We start from the raw sequence: 16,447 nt of genomic DNA, 5'->3' as shown, positions 1-16,447 counted from the left end.
TGTGCCCTTCTGGATGCTCTGCGGAACAATCTGCTTCCAATCTCATTCAGGTTGTTGGTAGAATTCAGTTCCATGTGGTTGTTGGACCGAGGTCCTATTTCCTTGCTGACTATTAGCTGGTAGTTGTTCTCAGCCTCTAGAGGCCACTCACATTCCCTTGCTCAACACCCTCCTTTCTCCATCTTTAGAGACATCAAAAGAGGACTGAGTCCTTCTCATGCTTGTATTTCTCCGTCTTCTACTACCTATGTCTCCTGCATCGTCTTCTACCTCATCTCTCTAACTGACTCTTCAGTCTTCCTCTTCAGCTTTTAAGGGCATATGTGATTACATTGGGCTCATCTGCATAATCCAAAATAAACTGTTATGTTAAAGTGAGTTGATTAGCAATCTTAATTCCATCTGTGAAGTCCCTTCACAGCAGTACCCAGATTATGTGTGAATGAATAACCAGGTGACAAGAATCTTGGAGGGAACATCTTTAGAATTCTGCCTACCATAGATAGAGAAGGATCTTCTGAATATATTGTTCAATGATAAAAGCAAGGCACAAAAGACTACTATGCTGTTATTATATAACATGCTACATTTTATGTGAGAAAGGATAGCTAATAAGTTTATACTGGAGAAAGAAACACTAGAAAGTTATAACAGAAATTTACCACTAGAAGACAAAGGGGGTTGGAGTTAGACTTCTCAGTACATATACTTTTAAAAAAAGTTTGAATGGTAAAAATATATCTATTAGAAAAAACACTGTAAAAATAAATTAGTGCGGGCTAAGGAATTCTTCTTTTATTCAACAGTTCTACTCTCATTTAGTTTGATGCTCTAATTATCACAAATTTGTTCAGTGGGACTTCCTTTGAGCTAAATAAAAAGGGAATGCTTGTCTTTAGAGCAAAAATTGAACTAATAAATGTAGAATGACTGATGGAATTTTAAAAAATCACTATTTAGCAACCATCACAGCAATTGATTCAGTCAAGAATCATCAAGGAATAACAAAACTAGTAAGAGTTTGAGGAATAAGAGGGTATTTATTTACATGGTCTAAAGTATATCCCCACAAGATAATAATTACAAGGGAAAATAGTATCTTTGCTGAGTTTTTTGAAACATCCTTGCAGATATCAACCACAATAGGACAAACAGACATCATATATCTCCTGATATCACACAATGAAAAATCAGAGCATTTCTTCTGTGATGTTTCATGCCAAAAATGTGTAACCTGAATCTAATCATGAGGAAATATAAGACAAACTCAAATGGAAAAACATGCTATAAAATAACTGACCTATGTTCTTCAACAATGCCAATGTCATGGAAACTAAGAAGGCTAAGGAACTGTTCTTGATTAAAAGAGATTAAAAAGGCATAGCAATTAAGTGTAACAAATATCTTGTTATAAAAGAACAATACTGGGACAAATGGTGGAATCTAAATAAATCTGGGTTAAGGGATATGGTTTATTTGTACTTCTCTTGCAACTTCTCTATAACGCTGCAATTATATTATGTCAAACAAAAAGAAGGGGAGAGGAGGGAATGGAAGGAAGGCAAAACCAAAATGAAACAAAAGGAACTGATCTAGGACAGTGAGACAATTACGGCTACTAGAACAAGTTGGTAGAGAGTAATGAAAAATAAGGCTGGACAGTAGTGTAGCAGGGACCATGAAAGCCTTTCAAGTCACTCAACATTTACTCATTCAATTAAACATTTATAGATGTTTACTATGTGTCAGGAACTGGCATGAACTTGTTGTGGAAAAGAATGCTAACTGCCTACTAATATCCATTCTTTCTTTCTTCCTTAAATACAGATTTCCCAAGCCCTATCTGGGCATGTGACAATCTATCTAAACTTTACTTCTCAGCTTCCTTTGCATCTATAAATGGCTGCATAAGTAGCTCTGAATAATGAAATGTGAACATATGTGATGAGTGACACTTCCAAGCCATGCCTAACATTATGGGCTCTCTTGTCCTTTTTTCTGTCCTGCAAGCTAAGATGGGAATCAAGAAATTGAGACCTGAAGCAGTGATTTTGAAAGTTTGTATTACTGTCATGGTAAAAGTGGTATAAAAAAAAAAAAAATGGTAAAAGTTCCAAAGTATAGTGGAAGCACAAAGAAAGGAGTAATTAAATGGTTCCATAGGAAAAAAGGTGCTTGAGATGAATACAAAGAACTGAGCAAAGACATAAAAAAAAGAATGATATATTTAGGGAACAGTAATTGTTTCTATTTAAGCTGGAAAATATGCAACAATAGCCTTTAAGACTTTTTAGAGTCATATGTATATAGGGGTATACATGTATATATATTTGATAAAATAAAAAGTAATTTAAGAGATTTGGTACTGATACAAGAATAAACACATCAATGAATAAAAAGAGAGACTAAAAATTTAAATCCAAATACATTAAGATGTAAGTATACAGTTGTCTCTCAGTAGTTGTGGGGAATTAGTTCCAGCAACCCCCTGCAGATACCAAACTGCAGATGCTGAAGTCCCTTATATAAAATGGCACAGTATTTGCATATTATTTAGACATATCTGCATATTCTTCCATATACTTTATAACTAGATTACTTACAATGCCTAATACAATGCCTATACATCACTTCATTTGTGTGGATTCACTCAGTGGACATCAAATTCAAGTTTGCTTTTTGGAACTTTGTGGAATTTCTTTTTCTAAATATTTTGGATTCATAGTTGGTTGAACCCATGGATGTGCTGGGCCAACTGTATTATAAAAATGGTATTTCAAACCAGTGAAAAAGAAATATATCATTCAATAGTGGGCAGACAACTGATATACTATTAAAGAAAAAAAGCATCATCCCTTGGTGCCTTGGTCCATAACTAGATCTTGAGGCTAAAATAAATTCAAGAATGATTAAATATTTTTGTAGGAAAAAAATGAAATAATAAACATACTAGGCCAGGTGTGGTGGCTCATGCCTGTAATCCCAGCATTTTGGGAGGCTGGGGCAGGAGAATCATGAGCCCAGGAGTTTGAGACCAGACTGGGCAACATGGTGAGACCCCATCTCTACAAAAAATGAAAAAACATTTAGCTAGGCATGATAGGTGTGCATGTGGTCCCAGCCACTCAGAAGGTTAAGATGGGAGGACTGCTTGAGCCCAAGAGGTCAAGGCTGCAGTGAGATGTCATTATGCCACTGCACTTCAGGCTGGGCAACAGAGCGAGACCTAGTCTCAAAAAAAGAAAGAAAGAAAATGTACTGGAAAAAAGGCATGAATGGACACGTATGGTGGCTCACACCACCCAGTACTTTGGGAGGTTGAGGTAGGTGAACTGCTTGAGCCCAGGAGTTTGAGACCAGCCTGGGCACCATGGTGAAACCCCATCTCTACAAAAAATACAAAAAAGTTAGCTAGGCATGGTGGTGCACTACTTGGGATGCTGAGGTGGGAGGGTCACTTGAGCCTGGTGAGGTTGTGAGGCTGCAGTGAGCCGTGATCATGCCACTGCACTCCAGCTTAGGTTAACAGAGTGAGACCTTATCTCAAAAAGAAAAAAAAAAAGAAGAAAGAAAGAAAGAAGAAAGGTATGGAAAAAAGTTAAAAAAAAATGGTAATAATTATGTAAATAATTTATCTAAGAAGGACAAAAAACTCCAGTAGCATAAAGAATTTAAAGGAATTAAAATTAGTAATAAATAAATCTACTATAAACAAAGTTAACAACATAATTCCACTCAGAATATCCTGAAAACAGAGGAGGAATGTATGTGTAATATATATGTGTATAAAATATATATAATCATTTATATATAAATGATTTTATAGGGACACTGTATTTCTGGAATACCACCAAAAAACTGGTAACAGTATCTCTGGGAAGAACGGCTGGGAAAGAGGTCTACTTTATAATGTATATAATTTTAAATTATGTTTATGTGACTTTCTCAATTGAAAAAACTTAGTTCAAAATTTAAAAAAATTATGCTGATAAAACAGAACTAGACCAAGAATGCCATTAATCCTGATTGACACCATTGCCTGTATCAAACCATACCGGCACAAGAAGATTGGCAGTCATTTTTTTTCTTAAGAAATTAAGTAAATAGGCCGGGCGCGGTGGCTCAAGCCTGTAATCCCAGCACTTTGGGAGGCCGAGGTGGGCGGATCACGAGGTCAGGAGATCGAGACCATCCTGGCTAACACGGTGAAACCCCGTCTCTACTAAAAATACAAAAAATTAGCCGGGCATGTTGGCGGGCGCCTGTAGTCCCAGCTACTCGGGAGACTGAGGCAGGAGAATGGCGTGAACCCGGGAGGCGGAGCTTGCAGTGAGCTGAGATTGCGCCACTGCACTCCAGCCTGGGCGACAGAGAAAGACTCCGTCTCAAAAAAAAAAAAAAATTAAGTAAATAATCAACTAACTTAAAAAAAAAATCAAGGGAGGAAGGAAAAAAAATACTTCAACTCATGGTTCACCCATCCTAGTTTCATAATATGGCCTTGCTCTATGGTATCTCAAATATTCCCAGATAATAACATCTTCTCTCACAGATATCCTTCTAATTATAAACCACACAAACATTATTTTCCTCTACTAAACTCTAATATTAAAGTTTTCCTTAAACTTTTCATTAAAAATTACTTTATTCTGTAGGTAGAAGAGAGGACTTGCTATGTTCCTAACACAGAGAAATGATACTCAAGGTGATACATTCCCCAAATACCCTGACTTGATCATTACGCATTTTATTCATGTAACGAATATTCACATGTACCCCCAAAATATGTAAAATATATGTCAATTTAAAAATTACTTTATTCTGAATGGATATAATATAAACCCCTGATCAAAAGGTAAACAAAGCAAAATAAGTCTTTTTCCTATCTCTGTACCCCAGTTGTCTAGTTCCTCACTCCTATCAGTATACTCCCAGATATTTTACATGTGTGTGTATGTCTGTGAGTACTGACATTAAAATTTTTAAAAATATATGCAAATAGTAGCTTTCTATACAGTGTTTAGCCCTTGTACTTTTTTTTTCTTTTTTTGAGACAGAGTCTCACTCTGTCGCCCAGGCTGGAGTGCAGTGGTGCAATCTTGGCTCACTGCAATCTCCACCTCCCAGGTTCAAGCAATTCTCCTGCCTCAGCCTCCCGAGCAGCTGGGATTACAGGTGCCCACCACCACACCTGGCTAATTTTTTTTTTTGTATTTTTAGTAGAGATGGGGTTTCACCATGTTGGCCAGGCTGGTCTCGAACTCCTGACCTCAGGTGATCCACCTGCCTCAGCCTCCCAAAGTGCTGGGATTACAAGTGTGAGCCACCGCGCCTGGCCAGCCCTTGTACTTTTTACTTAACAAAACGTCTTGGTGAATGTCCCCTTTTCCTTTAATGTTATGCTACATCCTATTACATAGATGTATCTAATTTATTTAATCATTTCCCAATCTATTTAGGTTGTTTTCAGTCTTTTGCCATTACAAACTCTTCTTCAATAAAGAACCTCGTACATGTCAGCATGTTACTGTGAAAAAGTGTGATTGATATGCCTACTAAACAAATTTTTAGATATGGTATTGCTGGGTCAGTTTTTTTTTCCTTTAACATTTTTAAGGTTTTTAATACATCATTGCTAAAGTACATTCTCCAAGAAGATTATGCAAATTACACTCCTATTTGTATTATTGAAAAATCTATCTTATGTTTCCAAACTCTAGGTAACTAACTTATTTTCAGCTTTGTTCATTGATGGAAAAAGTAGAAAATCACTGTTACTTCACTTTAATTTGACTGCTAATAAACATTTATTTGTGTATCTCTAGACATTTCTATTAATTGCACTTATTACAGTTCCTGAATTATAATAAAATAGTTGTTGAATAAATGTATTCATATTCTTTGTACATTTTTATTTTGAAGTGTTGTTCTTTCCCTTATTGATATGAATAACTAATCTTTTAAGGCTTAAAGTGTATAAAGTGCCTAAACATATCTGTTAGTAACAGGTTCTCTGTCTTCCCTACCCCTTCCTTTGTATACAATCTCATTTATTTTCACAAAAGTCTCAGTGGTGGGTGACATTATTGCTGCTTTATAGATGAGGACATTGAGACTCAGAGCTTAAGTTGTCCAATGTTTCTCAATGAGAAAATCCTCTTGGAGAACCAAAGCAAACCAGGCTAAGGAGTTAGGTATACTACTTTCAAAATTCTGTACTTGTGAAAAGGCAGAAACTTCGCAATAGGCAAATAATCTATAAAACAGTCAGATCGCACTTCTAACACAGATAGTGGAAAAGCTACAAGTAAGGATGTAAAAGATTTGGGAATTTCGTTTACAAGCAAGAGGGGATGATTTATAATCCTGAATATTAGTAAGGTAAATGATAAATATTCTACATTAGAATTTGCAATTTTTGGCAGGGTTGAATCCAGGTTTTGTAGGCCCTAAAGTTTAAAGTTTCCAGAGGAAAGTAAAGAAGATAGGAGGAGGAGAGGAAGTGGGAAGTGATGGCAGCAAATGTAGCTTAAACAGAAGGAACCAGAGGGAGAGTAGGAGGAAATGAAGCTTAGAGAGGCAGTCACGCTCAAGATTGTGTCAAACCTTGTATGCATGGTAAGAACTTTGGGTTTCATTCTGACAAACACTGGAAATCATTAAACAGTTCTGAGTAGAGAAAGGATATGATTTGATTTTTATGTTTAAAAAGTAACTATGGCTATTACGTACAGAACTATAACGGGGGAAGAGTATAAGAAGGTAGACCAGTATAAGACTATACATAGTTGATTGGACTGTTGTGATAGCAGTGGAGGTGATGTGAAATGGTAAGGTATTCAAAATATTTTGAAGGTAGAGTCTTGATCAGACTTCTTCCAAACGCCTTCATATGAATATGCAACACTTGAGCCAATCAAAGCAACTGGGTCAACATAGCAGCTTCTTCATTCACACACATTTGTACATACTGTCTTTCCCAATGGCTAGATATTGACTGTCTAAACCACTACTCACTTGTCAAGAATTAACAAAAGTTTTTTTTTCTTCTGTAAACCATTCCTTCATTTCCCCTTTCTGTATCCAACAGCACTTTGTGTTATTCCTACTATAATATTTATCATACCTGACAGTAATAATTTAAAAACTTTTTACTGCCTCCACTTGTAGATTATGTATACCTTAAGGGCTTAATTCATCCTTGTAATTGCACAAATTATCATAAACCACATAATATATATGTGATATATATTTTGTATCTATGTTTCTATCTATTGTATTATATATATGATAGATATTATATATGATGTGTATATAATGATGTATATATGATGACATATATTGGATATATATCATATAGATGTGTCTAATTTATTTAATCATTTCCCTATATATTTAGGTTTGCAGTCTTTTGCTTTTACAAAGTCCTCTTCAATAAAGAACCTCATACATGTCAGCATGTCAGCGTGAAAAAGTGTGACTGTATATATTGTGTGATTGTATATAAACATGAACAATGATAAAATTTGTTCAAATGCCTTCAGAAATGTCTTTTGAATTGAAAGTATTTATAATTGTAAAATCCTAAGTAACCCCTGTTTTCTTTAGAAGGGAGAGAAAACTCCTGAAGAGCTCCTTCCTCACCCCTAGGTTCTGAAAATAATATTTTTTCTTTCATGAGTAAACAATTTCAGTTTTCTGCCATTTTAGGAAGCTATCATTGATAACAAGTCCAGTCACATCTAATCATTCTAAATTTTTGTAAAGATATAAATATGATTATTGCCTAGGTACCTGATAAACTTATTTCATAAATATATCCACATATATATTGTATGATATACTTCAGACAACTGATCTGAAAATTACTTTTTTAATTTAAAAAACAGATTATAACTTACCAAATCAGTTTCTTTTTTCCTTCTTTTCTTTCTTTCTGTTTTTGGCACCTGACAGGAGAACAGGAGAAATACAGAAATTGTGATAACAAAGACTAACATACGTTCTTACTTCATTGCAAATGTTAAGATACTTGCTCAACAGGTAATACAATAGTTATTTCTTTATTCTCCAAGAGGAACTGTGCAGTGCTAATAAGCAAATGTGAGAAAAAATTTAAAACCTGATAAAACATAATTGCCAATAACAGCAACAGAATGGAAGGATACTTTAGAGATTATTCTTTTTTAAACCTCAGTTCTGCCCAGAAGCCACCGCCATATTAATTTAAATGATTATTTTATTTTAATCATTAACTGATTTTTTTTTTTTTTTTTTTTGAGATGGAGTCTCTGTCGCCCAGGTTGGAGTGCAATTGGCACAGTCTAGGCTCACTGCAACCTCCGCTTCCCAGGTTCAAGTGATTCTCCTGCCTCAGCCTCCTGAGTAGCTGGGCTCAGAGGCACACACCACCACACCTGGCTATTTTTGTATTTTTTGAGACGGGCTGGTCTCAAACCCCTGACCTCGTGATCCACCCACCTCGGACTCCCGAAGTGCTGGGATTACAGGCTTGAGCCACCATGGCTGGCCGACTTTTTTCTTTTTTTGAGACGGAGTCTTGCTCTGTTGCCCGGGCTGGAGGGCAGTAGTACAATCTTGGCTCACCACAACCTCCACCTCCCAGATTCAAGCAATTCTCCTGCCTCAGCCTCCCAAGTAGCTGGGACTACAGGCATGCGCCACCACACCTGGCTAATTTTTGTATTTTTAGTAGAGACAGGGTTTCACTATTTTGGCCAGTCTGGTCTCAAACTCCTGACCTCGTGACCCGCCCGCCTCAGCCTCCCAAAGTGCTGGGATTACAGGCGTGAGCCACTGTGCCCAGCTGATTGTTTGTTTTAAAGATTTTACTCCCCATATTTTAGCTGTAGAAAACTACCATGGAGCTAAATATAAAATATATATAAAAAGGCAACATTTGGGACATAGAAAAACTCTTTTACATATGACATTTCCTGATAACCACAGTACAGAACAATCTAAACCCAACCTTTTAAACTTAAAAACAAAGGCAGTACAAGCCTACTAAGATCTTCTTCAGCACAAAGACCTTAACCTAGATCTAGAACTGAGGAACTTTCCAGAACTTATTTATATCTGACAGCTTCAAAAATGGGATTGAAGAGGTTTTGGAAATTTAAATACATATAAGGTAGAATAACTAAAAATAAAATGGAACATAATCAATACAAAATATTGATGGTAGTCTTGATATGAACAGGTATCTAATTATTTCATCTGGGGTACTGAAAAGAAACACATTGATAACTTTTTCTATGCCTGATGTCTCTTCTGTAATATGGATTTTATAAAAATTATTTAATAAGGCTGAAGCAAGAATTAAATAAAATACACAACACTGAGTACAATTCTCAGGCCATAATAGGCACTCAAAATAAAAAGGTTATTATTATTATATAGACTTCCCAAAACACATATTTTCCTAAAACCTAATTCAAGAATAAATATAATTTGTAGGTTTTTATAAAGAGGCCACTGGGTAATACAATGAATCACATCTTTAACTGTAATTTTTCAAAAGGAAATTCAGATCATTATCTCTCTTTTTTTTTTTTAGATGGAGTCTCGCTTTGCCACCCAGGGTGGAGTGCAGTGGCGTGACTTTGGCTAACTACAACCTCTGCCTCCTGGGTTCAAGTGATTCACCTGCTTCAGCCTCCTAAGTAGCTGAAATTACAGGCGCCTGCCATCATGCCCAGCTAATTTTTGTATATTTAGTAGAGATAGGTTTTTGCCATGTTGGCCAGGCTGGTCTCAAACTCCTGATTTCAAGTTATCTGCCCATCTAGGCCTCCCAAAGTGCTGGGATTACAGGCATGAGCCACTGCCCCACCCCGATCTCTATTAAAGCTAAGAGTATAATCTTGAGGGCAGAACATTATGTTTTAACTCAGTGAACAAAGTATTGATTGCAGACGGTTTAGAAAATATGGTCTGATAAATTATAAGACAGAATGAAGTTTGGAGGATCTAAAGTGGTGCTAAGTTGACATGTTCCCTGTAATGTTTTTCTCAAAATAAAATTTTTCTCAAATTTCTCAAATACAAGATGTCCCAAACACTCTTAAAAAGAATTCATAATTAAATCCTTTTAGTAATCAAAATATATCACATTTACCTTTGTGGCTGTGCAATCTGAAGTCTTAAATTCATTCATATATTCATCTAAAAACACTTTAAAAGTGTTGACCCAAACTCTCACTGGAGATTCACCCAGTGAATCACGCTGCTCAAGCCTCATCGTCTTTTCCAGAATCTGTTCAAATAGTGCATAGAGGTCTTTATACCGTATGCTTTTCCCATCATCCATCTATAAGCAATAAGAAAAGAAATGTATGGTTTTATAAAGAAACTCTTTAAATATAGAGGAATGGTTACACTTGTAATGGGGTAGTATTTAGAATAAAGATTACGATCCTGATACAATTTCTAATGAGCGTGCCCATGAGGTCATGTGGTATTTGTAAACTCCCATTCTAGTATGGGATGAATGCAGAATAAAACATGCTAAATTTTAGTAAAAAACCTGACTGTAATAATTCGAAGAAGTCTTGAGAATTTCTCTTCTAAGTGTGACTTTTTAATTTTATGTAGCTATAAAGGTTATTTGTATCCCTCTTAATTACTTACCTCCCCAGAAATGAACCTTGTTTAGATGGTTCTACTCTAAAATTGAAAGAATGAATACTTGAATCATTGCCTAAGGATATATTAAGTAACCAATTTATTTTTCCAAAGAAGAGTGACATGCCCAGAGTAACATCATATTATTTGCAAGGAACTGAAATAGAATTTCTTTTATTTAAATGAGATCTGGAATTTTTTTTTTTTTTTTTTTTTTTTTGAGACGGAGTCTTGCTCTGTCACCCAGGCTGGAGTGCAGTGGCATGATCTCAGCTCACTGCAACCTCTACCTCAAGCTATTGAATGGGTTCAAGCCATTCTCCTGCCTCAGCCTCCCCAGTAGCTGGGATTACAGGCGTGCACCACCATACCTAGCTAATTTTTGTATTTTAAGTAGAGACGGGGTTTTCACCATGTTGCCCAGGCTGGTCTTGAACTCCTGACCTCGTGATCCGCCCGCCTTGGCCTCCCAAAGTGCTGGGATTACAGGCATGAGCCACTGTGACCAGCATAAAAATGTTTTTAAATTTTTTTATGGGCAGCCTTTCTAGCCAGAGAAGGCTTAGAGAGACTCGCAAGCCATTGTGCCCAGCCAAGTAGAGTAAATTAAAAAGCTTTCCTGATTTTTCTCTTCACAGTGAATTAAAGAATATATTGAACAATGAAAAGCCAATAAAATATGAATTCTTTTACATAATATGATAATTCATAAACACTAATGCTTCTGTAGACCAAAGCATTAATTGCACACACCAAAAATAAATTTTCTAAAACATGACCAGTATCATGTGAAAGTATAAGGTAAATCTCAAAGTGATATAAACTGATATGTAGAAATCAGTGACCATAAACTAACTGCCCTAATTCCATTAAAAGAAAACATATAATGCTTCCTCACACAGGAAAATTAGACATTATAGCCTAGCAATAGAGCTAAAAGGATTACGAAAAGTCACAGGGAAAAACAGAATCATACCCAGGACATCTGAAGTCAGTATCTTAAAAGATGAAAAAAACAGCTGTAAGGTGGGAAAAAGCTACTCAAGGAAATTCAAGGGAGCTTTTAATCTGAAACCATTCAGTTTCCTTGTCTATCCCTGAAACAAAAACCATTCATTTTCCTTGTCTATCCCTAAAACAAAAACAAGGAACTGGAGAAATCTCTTATGAAACATGGCTTTTGTATTATCTTCTACAGCACTAACAAATTTTTCATATGTTGAACTACTAAATATCTCCTAACATAGTCCAACTCACTGCCAACGCAGATGAATAAAAGCTGAAGATATTCTGCCGAAATTCCTTCAGGGCTTTTTTAAATACAACATCCACTAGTGTATCCTTCTTGCTGTCTTCATTATCTAGGTCATTCACCTGGGAACCACAAAACGAGTTTTAGTACATAATCAACTAATTGAAAAGAAGTAAATACAACAGTAGGCATGTATTGTTTCTTCTACAATGACTGCCCTCAAAGTGCAAGCCACAGGCTATTATAGGACTCAGGTAAAAGTATGACTAGACAGTCAAACTATAATTACTATTCTATGATTTCTAAGGTTCCTTCTAACATTGTATGATTCTATAGTTCTGTTACAAGAAAACTCCCATGTGCAACAAGCTGCACCTTCTCATATGAAATTTGACAATTTTAGTAAAATTAAAGTCACTACTAAAGCCTACAACCTTAAATCCTGTCTACCCAGTCTAACTAATGCATATCCTATTATTCACACCTTTCTGGTAAAGAACAGATCATCTAAAGCACAGAAGCATATGTAATTTTGATATCTAGAGGGTATATCCTGATATACACAAGTATTCCATACACAGAGCTGCTCTGGGGCCTGACTTGGCAAATAAAGTGTACCTTTTTCAGAAGAAATTCATCCATGCTTTTTAAATCACTGACACTTGCAATGATCTGGACAGAGTCATTCTGCCAATGCATAGAATCCAAAGCCACATTGCTAATCTTCACACTTCGCTTGCGCTTAGCCTTTGGAGAAGGTTCTTTGTTCTCTTTGAACTCCTTCCGGCAACTGCTGGGCAGTTCTGGGCTCAAAGGAGGTGTTGGGTGATATGGAGCTAATTCTACAATTCAAGATAGAAGACCCAAAAAGACACATTTGGTAAATATATTGATAATCTTCACATCCTTCTTTTTAAAGTTCCTTTAATAAGTCACTGAAGGAAACATGCAAATATATGAAAAGCAAAGTAACATTAATATTTGAAGTTAGGCAGCTAAGCAATAAATCCAGATGGCACATTTGTACAGAAAGTGTATTTAAAAATTACCACTTTTCAAAGGGAAATGATATCATATCTCCCAAGAAGCTGAGGTCTGATACTAAAAACCTGGATAGAAATGCTTTGCAGGACATCAAGTTAGATCCTAAAGACCTCAGTCCCAAAGAAAAGAAGAGAATATACAACCATACTGGCATATTAAATGCTTACTGTTAACAAAGTCATAGCTTTGCTACACGTTTGAAACAATATGTGTAGCTATATACAAGTCCAACAAACCAGTGGAGTTTGATAATTATTATGATTTCTTTACTATAGTCTAAAGTCCTGAATACTTCTATGATAACATTTGGTGATTGCTGGCAACCTGTTAGGGAGCCAAATAACTCAACTGGCTTACTTCTGCTTGGGTCTCTTCAGCATTTAGGATCTTCTTAAACATCCCCCAAATAACTGTCAATTTATTTTCTCTACAATTTTTCTCTACAAGTGTTTACAACAGTGAAATTAGAGTCCATGTAGCCCACTACAATTTAGAACTAGACCACATTTGCCAAACCCTATCTGGAGCTTGATGAGAATGTTGGCCTCCTCTCATTTCACATGCTTGTCTTCCCAATGTGTATGCTCTTTACCCTCTGTCCAATGGTATATCCTGATTCTATCTAAACTAACTTTGATAATAAAGGAAAAAAGTAGCCCCCTACATGCTAAATACCACCTCAGGCAGGAATTGAGAGAAACCCAATCTCAACTATGACACAAGAGTAAAGAATATAAAGATACAGGATACAACTATATTCAAACATATATCAACTGATTTTACTTCTATTATACAGCTTAGATATATTAAGTATCTAATTATTTTATTTAGCAAAGTCAGTATCTTTCTTATTAATAAAATAAATGTTTACTAAAGAAATTATCCATAATCCCATATTAGCATTAAAAACAAGGCCTACCTTAATACATTTTTTCCAAATATAAATAAAAAGCTATAATCCTAAGTTTTATACATGTGTCATTATGAAGCAAATACACAACAAAGTTTGCTTATAATATGAATTTTCAATTAGAGTTTATACTTCTTTCTCGAGAATTAGCAACAAAGAATATAACTGTGGGAAATAAAAAACTTAGAAGGATGACTGTCAACTAGACAAGATATAAGAAATTGATAACCTTAGTCACTCAATAGTAGGGAATTCCCAGTTACCCAAACCGGTAGTATTCATTTAACTTGTTATTGGTTTTATCCACATCTGTTTGTCAACTGATAGAAGCAAAGCCATAAGATACAAAAACAGGGGTCTAACTACCTTTCCATCATTCTTTCCTCTGGCATAGAGAGCTCAAGCCCATCCATCCCTCTGGGAAGCTTGATGATCTTTCCTTCTTGTTTTTCTATTTTATCCTAGATATGAGAAGATTTTGGTTTCTTATTGTAACTAGGTCTGTTCTATCCTGCCTTAAGCTTTCTTCCGAGGACCTCTTTCTATTTTAGTCAATGCTGGTATTTCACCCACATTACCATATATCCACCTTGGATGTATATCCTTGTTGAAGAAGTTGGTATCTTTATGTAGTAGCTAAAAACTCTCAGGCACACCTGAGAAAAGGGCTTGAGAAGAAGCGGTAATCTTCTAACATTAGGATAACTTGGAGAGTAAGTAATTTTCCCATTTAGAGAGGTCAGTTTTCTGAACGATGAACTAACTGTTGAGTACTTCTCAAGTGTGTTATGCTGCATGCCCAGAAAGTTAAAATAAGAGCTATGGGACTGGGCATGGTGGCTCATGGCTGTAATCCCAGCACTTTGAGAGGCTGAGGTGGGAAGATAGGTTGAGCCCAGAAGTTAGAGGTTACAGTGAGCTATGATCACACCACTCCAGTCTAAGCAACATAGTGAAACCTTGTCTCTATTATAAAGTGCCAGGCATCTGCTAGGTACTGAAATATAACAAGTACTTAATATACAACACAGTGGTCAAGACTGTGGACTCTGGAGCAGGACTGCCTAGATTCAACTCTTAGCTCTTCCAGTTAGTGTATGTGCATAAATAAATAACTTTTCTTCTTTACTTATTTGAGACAGGGTCTCACTCTTTCTCCCAGGCTGAAGTGCAGTGGTGTGATCACAGCTCACTGTAGCCTCAACTTCCCAGACTCAAGCAATCCTCCACCTCAGCCTCCCAAGTAGCTGGGACTACAGGCACATGCCTCCATGCCTGGCTAATTTTTATATTTTTTGTAGAGATGGGGTTTCACTATGTGCCCAGGCTCGTGTTGAACTCCTGGACTCATGTGATCTGCCCACCTCAGCCTCCCAAAGTGCTGGGATTACAGGTGTGAACCATCATGCCTGGCCTAATAAAAGAAATTATCTGTGCTTGAGTTTTCTCATCCATAAATTGGGAATAATAATCATACCAATTCTCAAAAAACTGTTGTGAGGAGCAACTGACTTAATAACCATAACATGCTTACCACAGTGCCTTGCATGTAGTAAGCACTCAAATATTAGCTGCTATTAGTTATAACCAGTAATACGTATTTGTTAAATGAATGAATAATGGCTACGTTTTTATAGTTTAGAAAACTAAGGCTAATCTATGACACATAGTCATTTTTGAGGTGGTTGCTGCTTCATCGTTTTGTGATGTATTTTTGGGGGAACTTCTATTGTAGGAAAAATGTAACTTTATTTTTAGTTAAGGAAGGATTTAACAATGCTGGTCCTATCTCATTAGAACATCCAGCCAACAGGATTGACATTATGAATACTACAGGAATAGCAAACTTTCAGAAAGAGTGAACAGAAATTATGAACACAAGTTCCACCCTTTGGTCACTTTTACCATCTGGAAACTGATGAGCTGGAATCACATCTGTGCCTGCAAAGAGTGGCGAAACCTCTGACTGGGTAGTAGGTTTCATTCTCGTAGTCTTCTTCTCCCCTTGTTTCCCTTTGGCCCAGAATCTCATCTTAGCTCTCTGAGGTCTGTTTAAAGAAATAAAGGTAAAAATGGAAATTACAGTATCTCAGTGATAATATTTGTATATATCACTTTAAGTTTTACAAACCTTCTATGTATATTAGCTCATTTAAGCTTCACATTTAAATTAAGTGTATTTATCTTTACTTTTGCATTTAAACTTCACCTGAAAGGTGAAAAATTATTTAACTTCTCTGGATTTTGTTATTTCTATATTCAGATGAGGAAACATCTTGAATATAGAAATAACAAAATCCAGAAAAGTTAAATAATTTTTCTAAGATGAAACAGCCACAAAGCAGTGGAGCTAGAATTCTAACTCAAGTTTTCTAACTCCCAAACTGGTTTCTTTTCATTCTTGTCCGCCATCCAGCTTGGATTTAGTATATACACAATTTAACAACAAAGAAAATACTTTTTAAAGAAATCACTAATAATCCTACCACTCTAAAAAACATTAGTTTACGTTTTTTTGTCATTTCCTTCCAGTCTTTATCCATAAGTATGGCAAGTTTTACATCACTGTTATCATGATGCACATAGAATTTTAA

At 35.9% G+C, this 16,447-nt stretch overlaps 1 protein-coding gene across 5 annotated transcripts in view; it reads right to left on the bottom strand.

The window, feature by feature from the left end:
* MYO9A (myosin IXA) overlaps positions 1–16,447 on the bottom strand; it is a 300,363-nt gene that overhangs the window by 42,785 nt on the left and 241,131 nt on the right. For all 5 annotated transcript variants that reach the window (XM_055277888.2, XM_055277886.2, XM_063638792.1 and 2 more), the window contains 5 exons: positions 15,759–15,901; positions 12,518–12,741; positions 11,905–12,021; positions 10,142–10,333; positions 7,902–7,949 (listed from right to left, as the gene is read on the bottom strand). In XM_055277888.2, coding sequence (XP_055133863.1) covers positions 7,902–7,949; positions 10,142–10,333; positions 11,905–12,021; positions 12,518–12,741; positions 15,759–15,901 — 724 coding nt within the window. The remainder of the gene's footprint in view (positions 1–7,901; positions 7,950–10,141; positions 10,334–11,904; positions 12,022–12,517; positions 12,742–15,758; positions 15,902–16,447) is intronic.

Source organism: Symphalangus syndactylus, chromosome 5 (assembly GCF_028878055.3).
Source record: "Symphalangus syndactylus isolate Jambi chromosome 5, NHGRI_mSymSyn1-v2.1_pri, whole genome shotgun sequence".
NCBI lineage: Eukaryota > Metazoa > Chordata > Mammalia > Primates > Hylobatidae > Symphalangus > Symphalangus syndactylus.
This window is presented reverse-complemented; position numbering and strand designations above follow the sequence as displayed.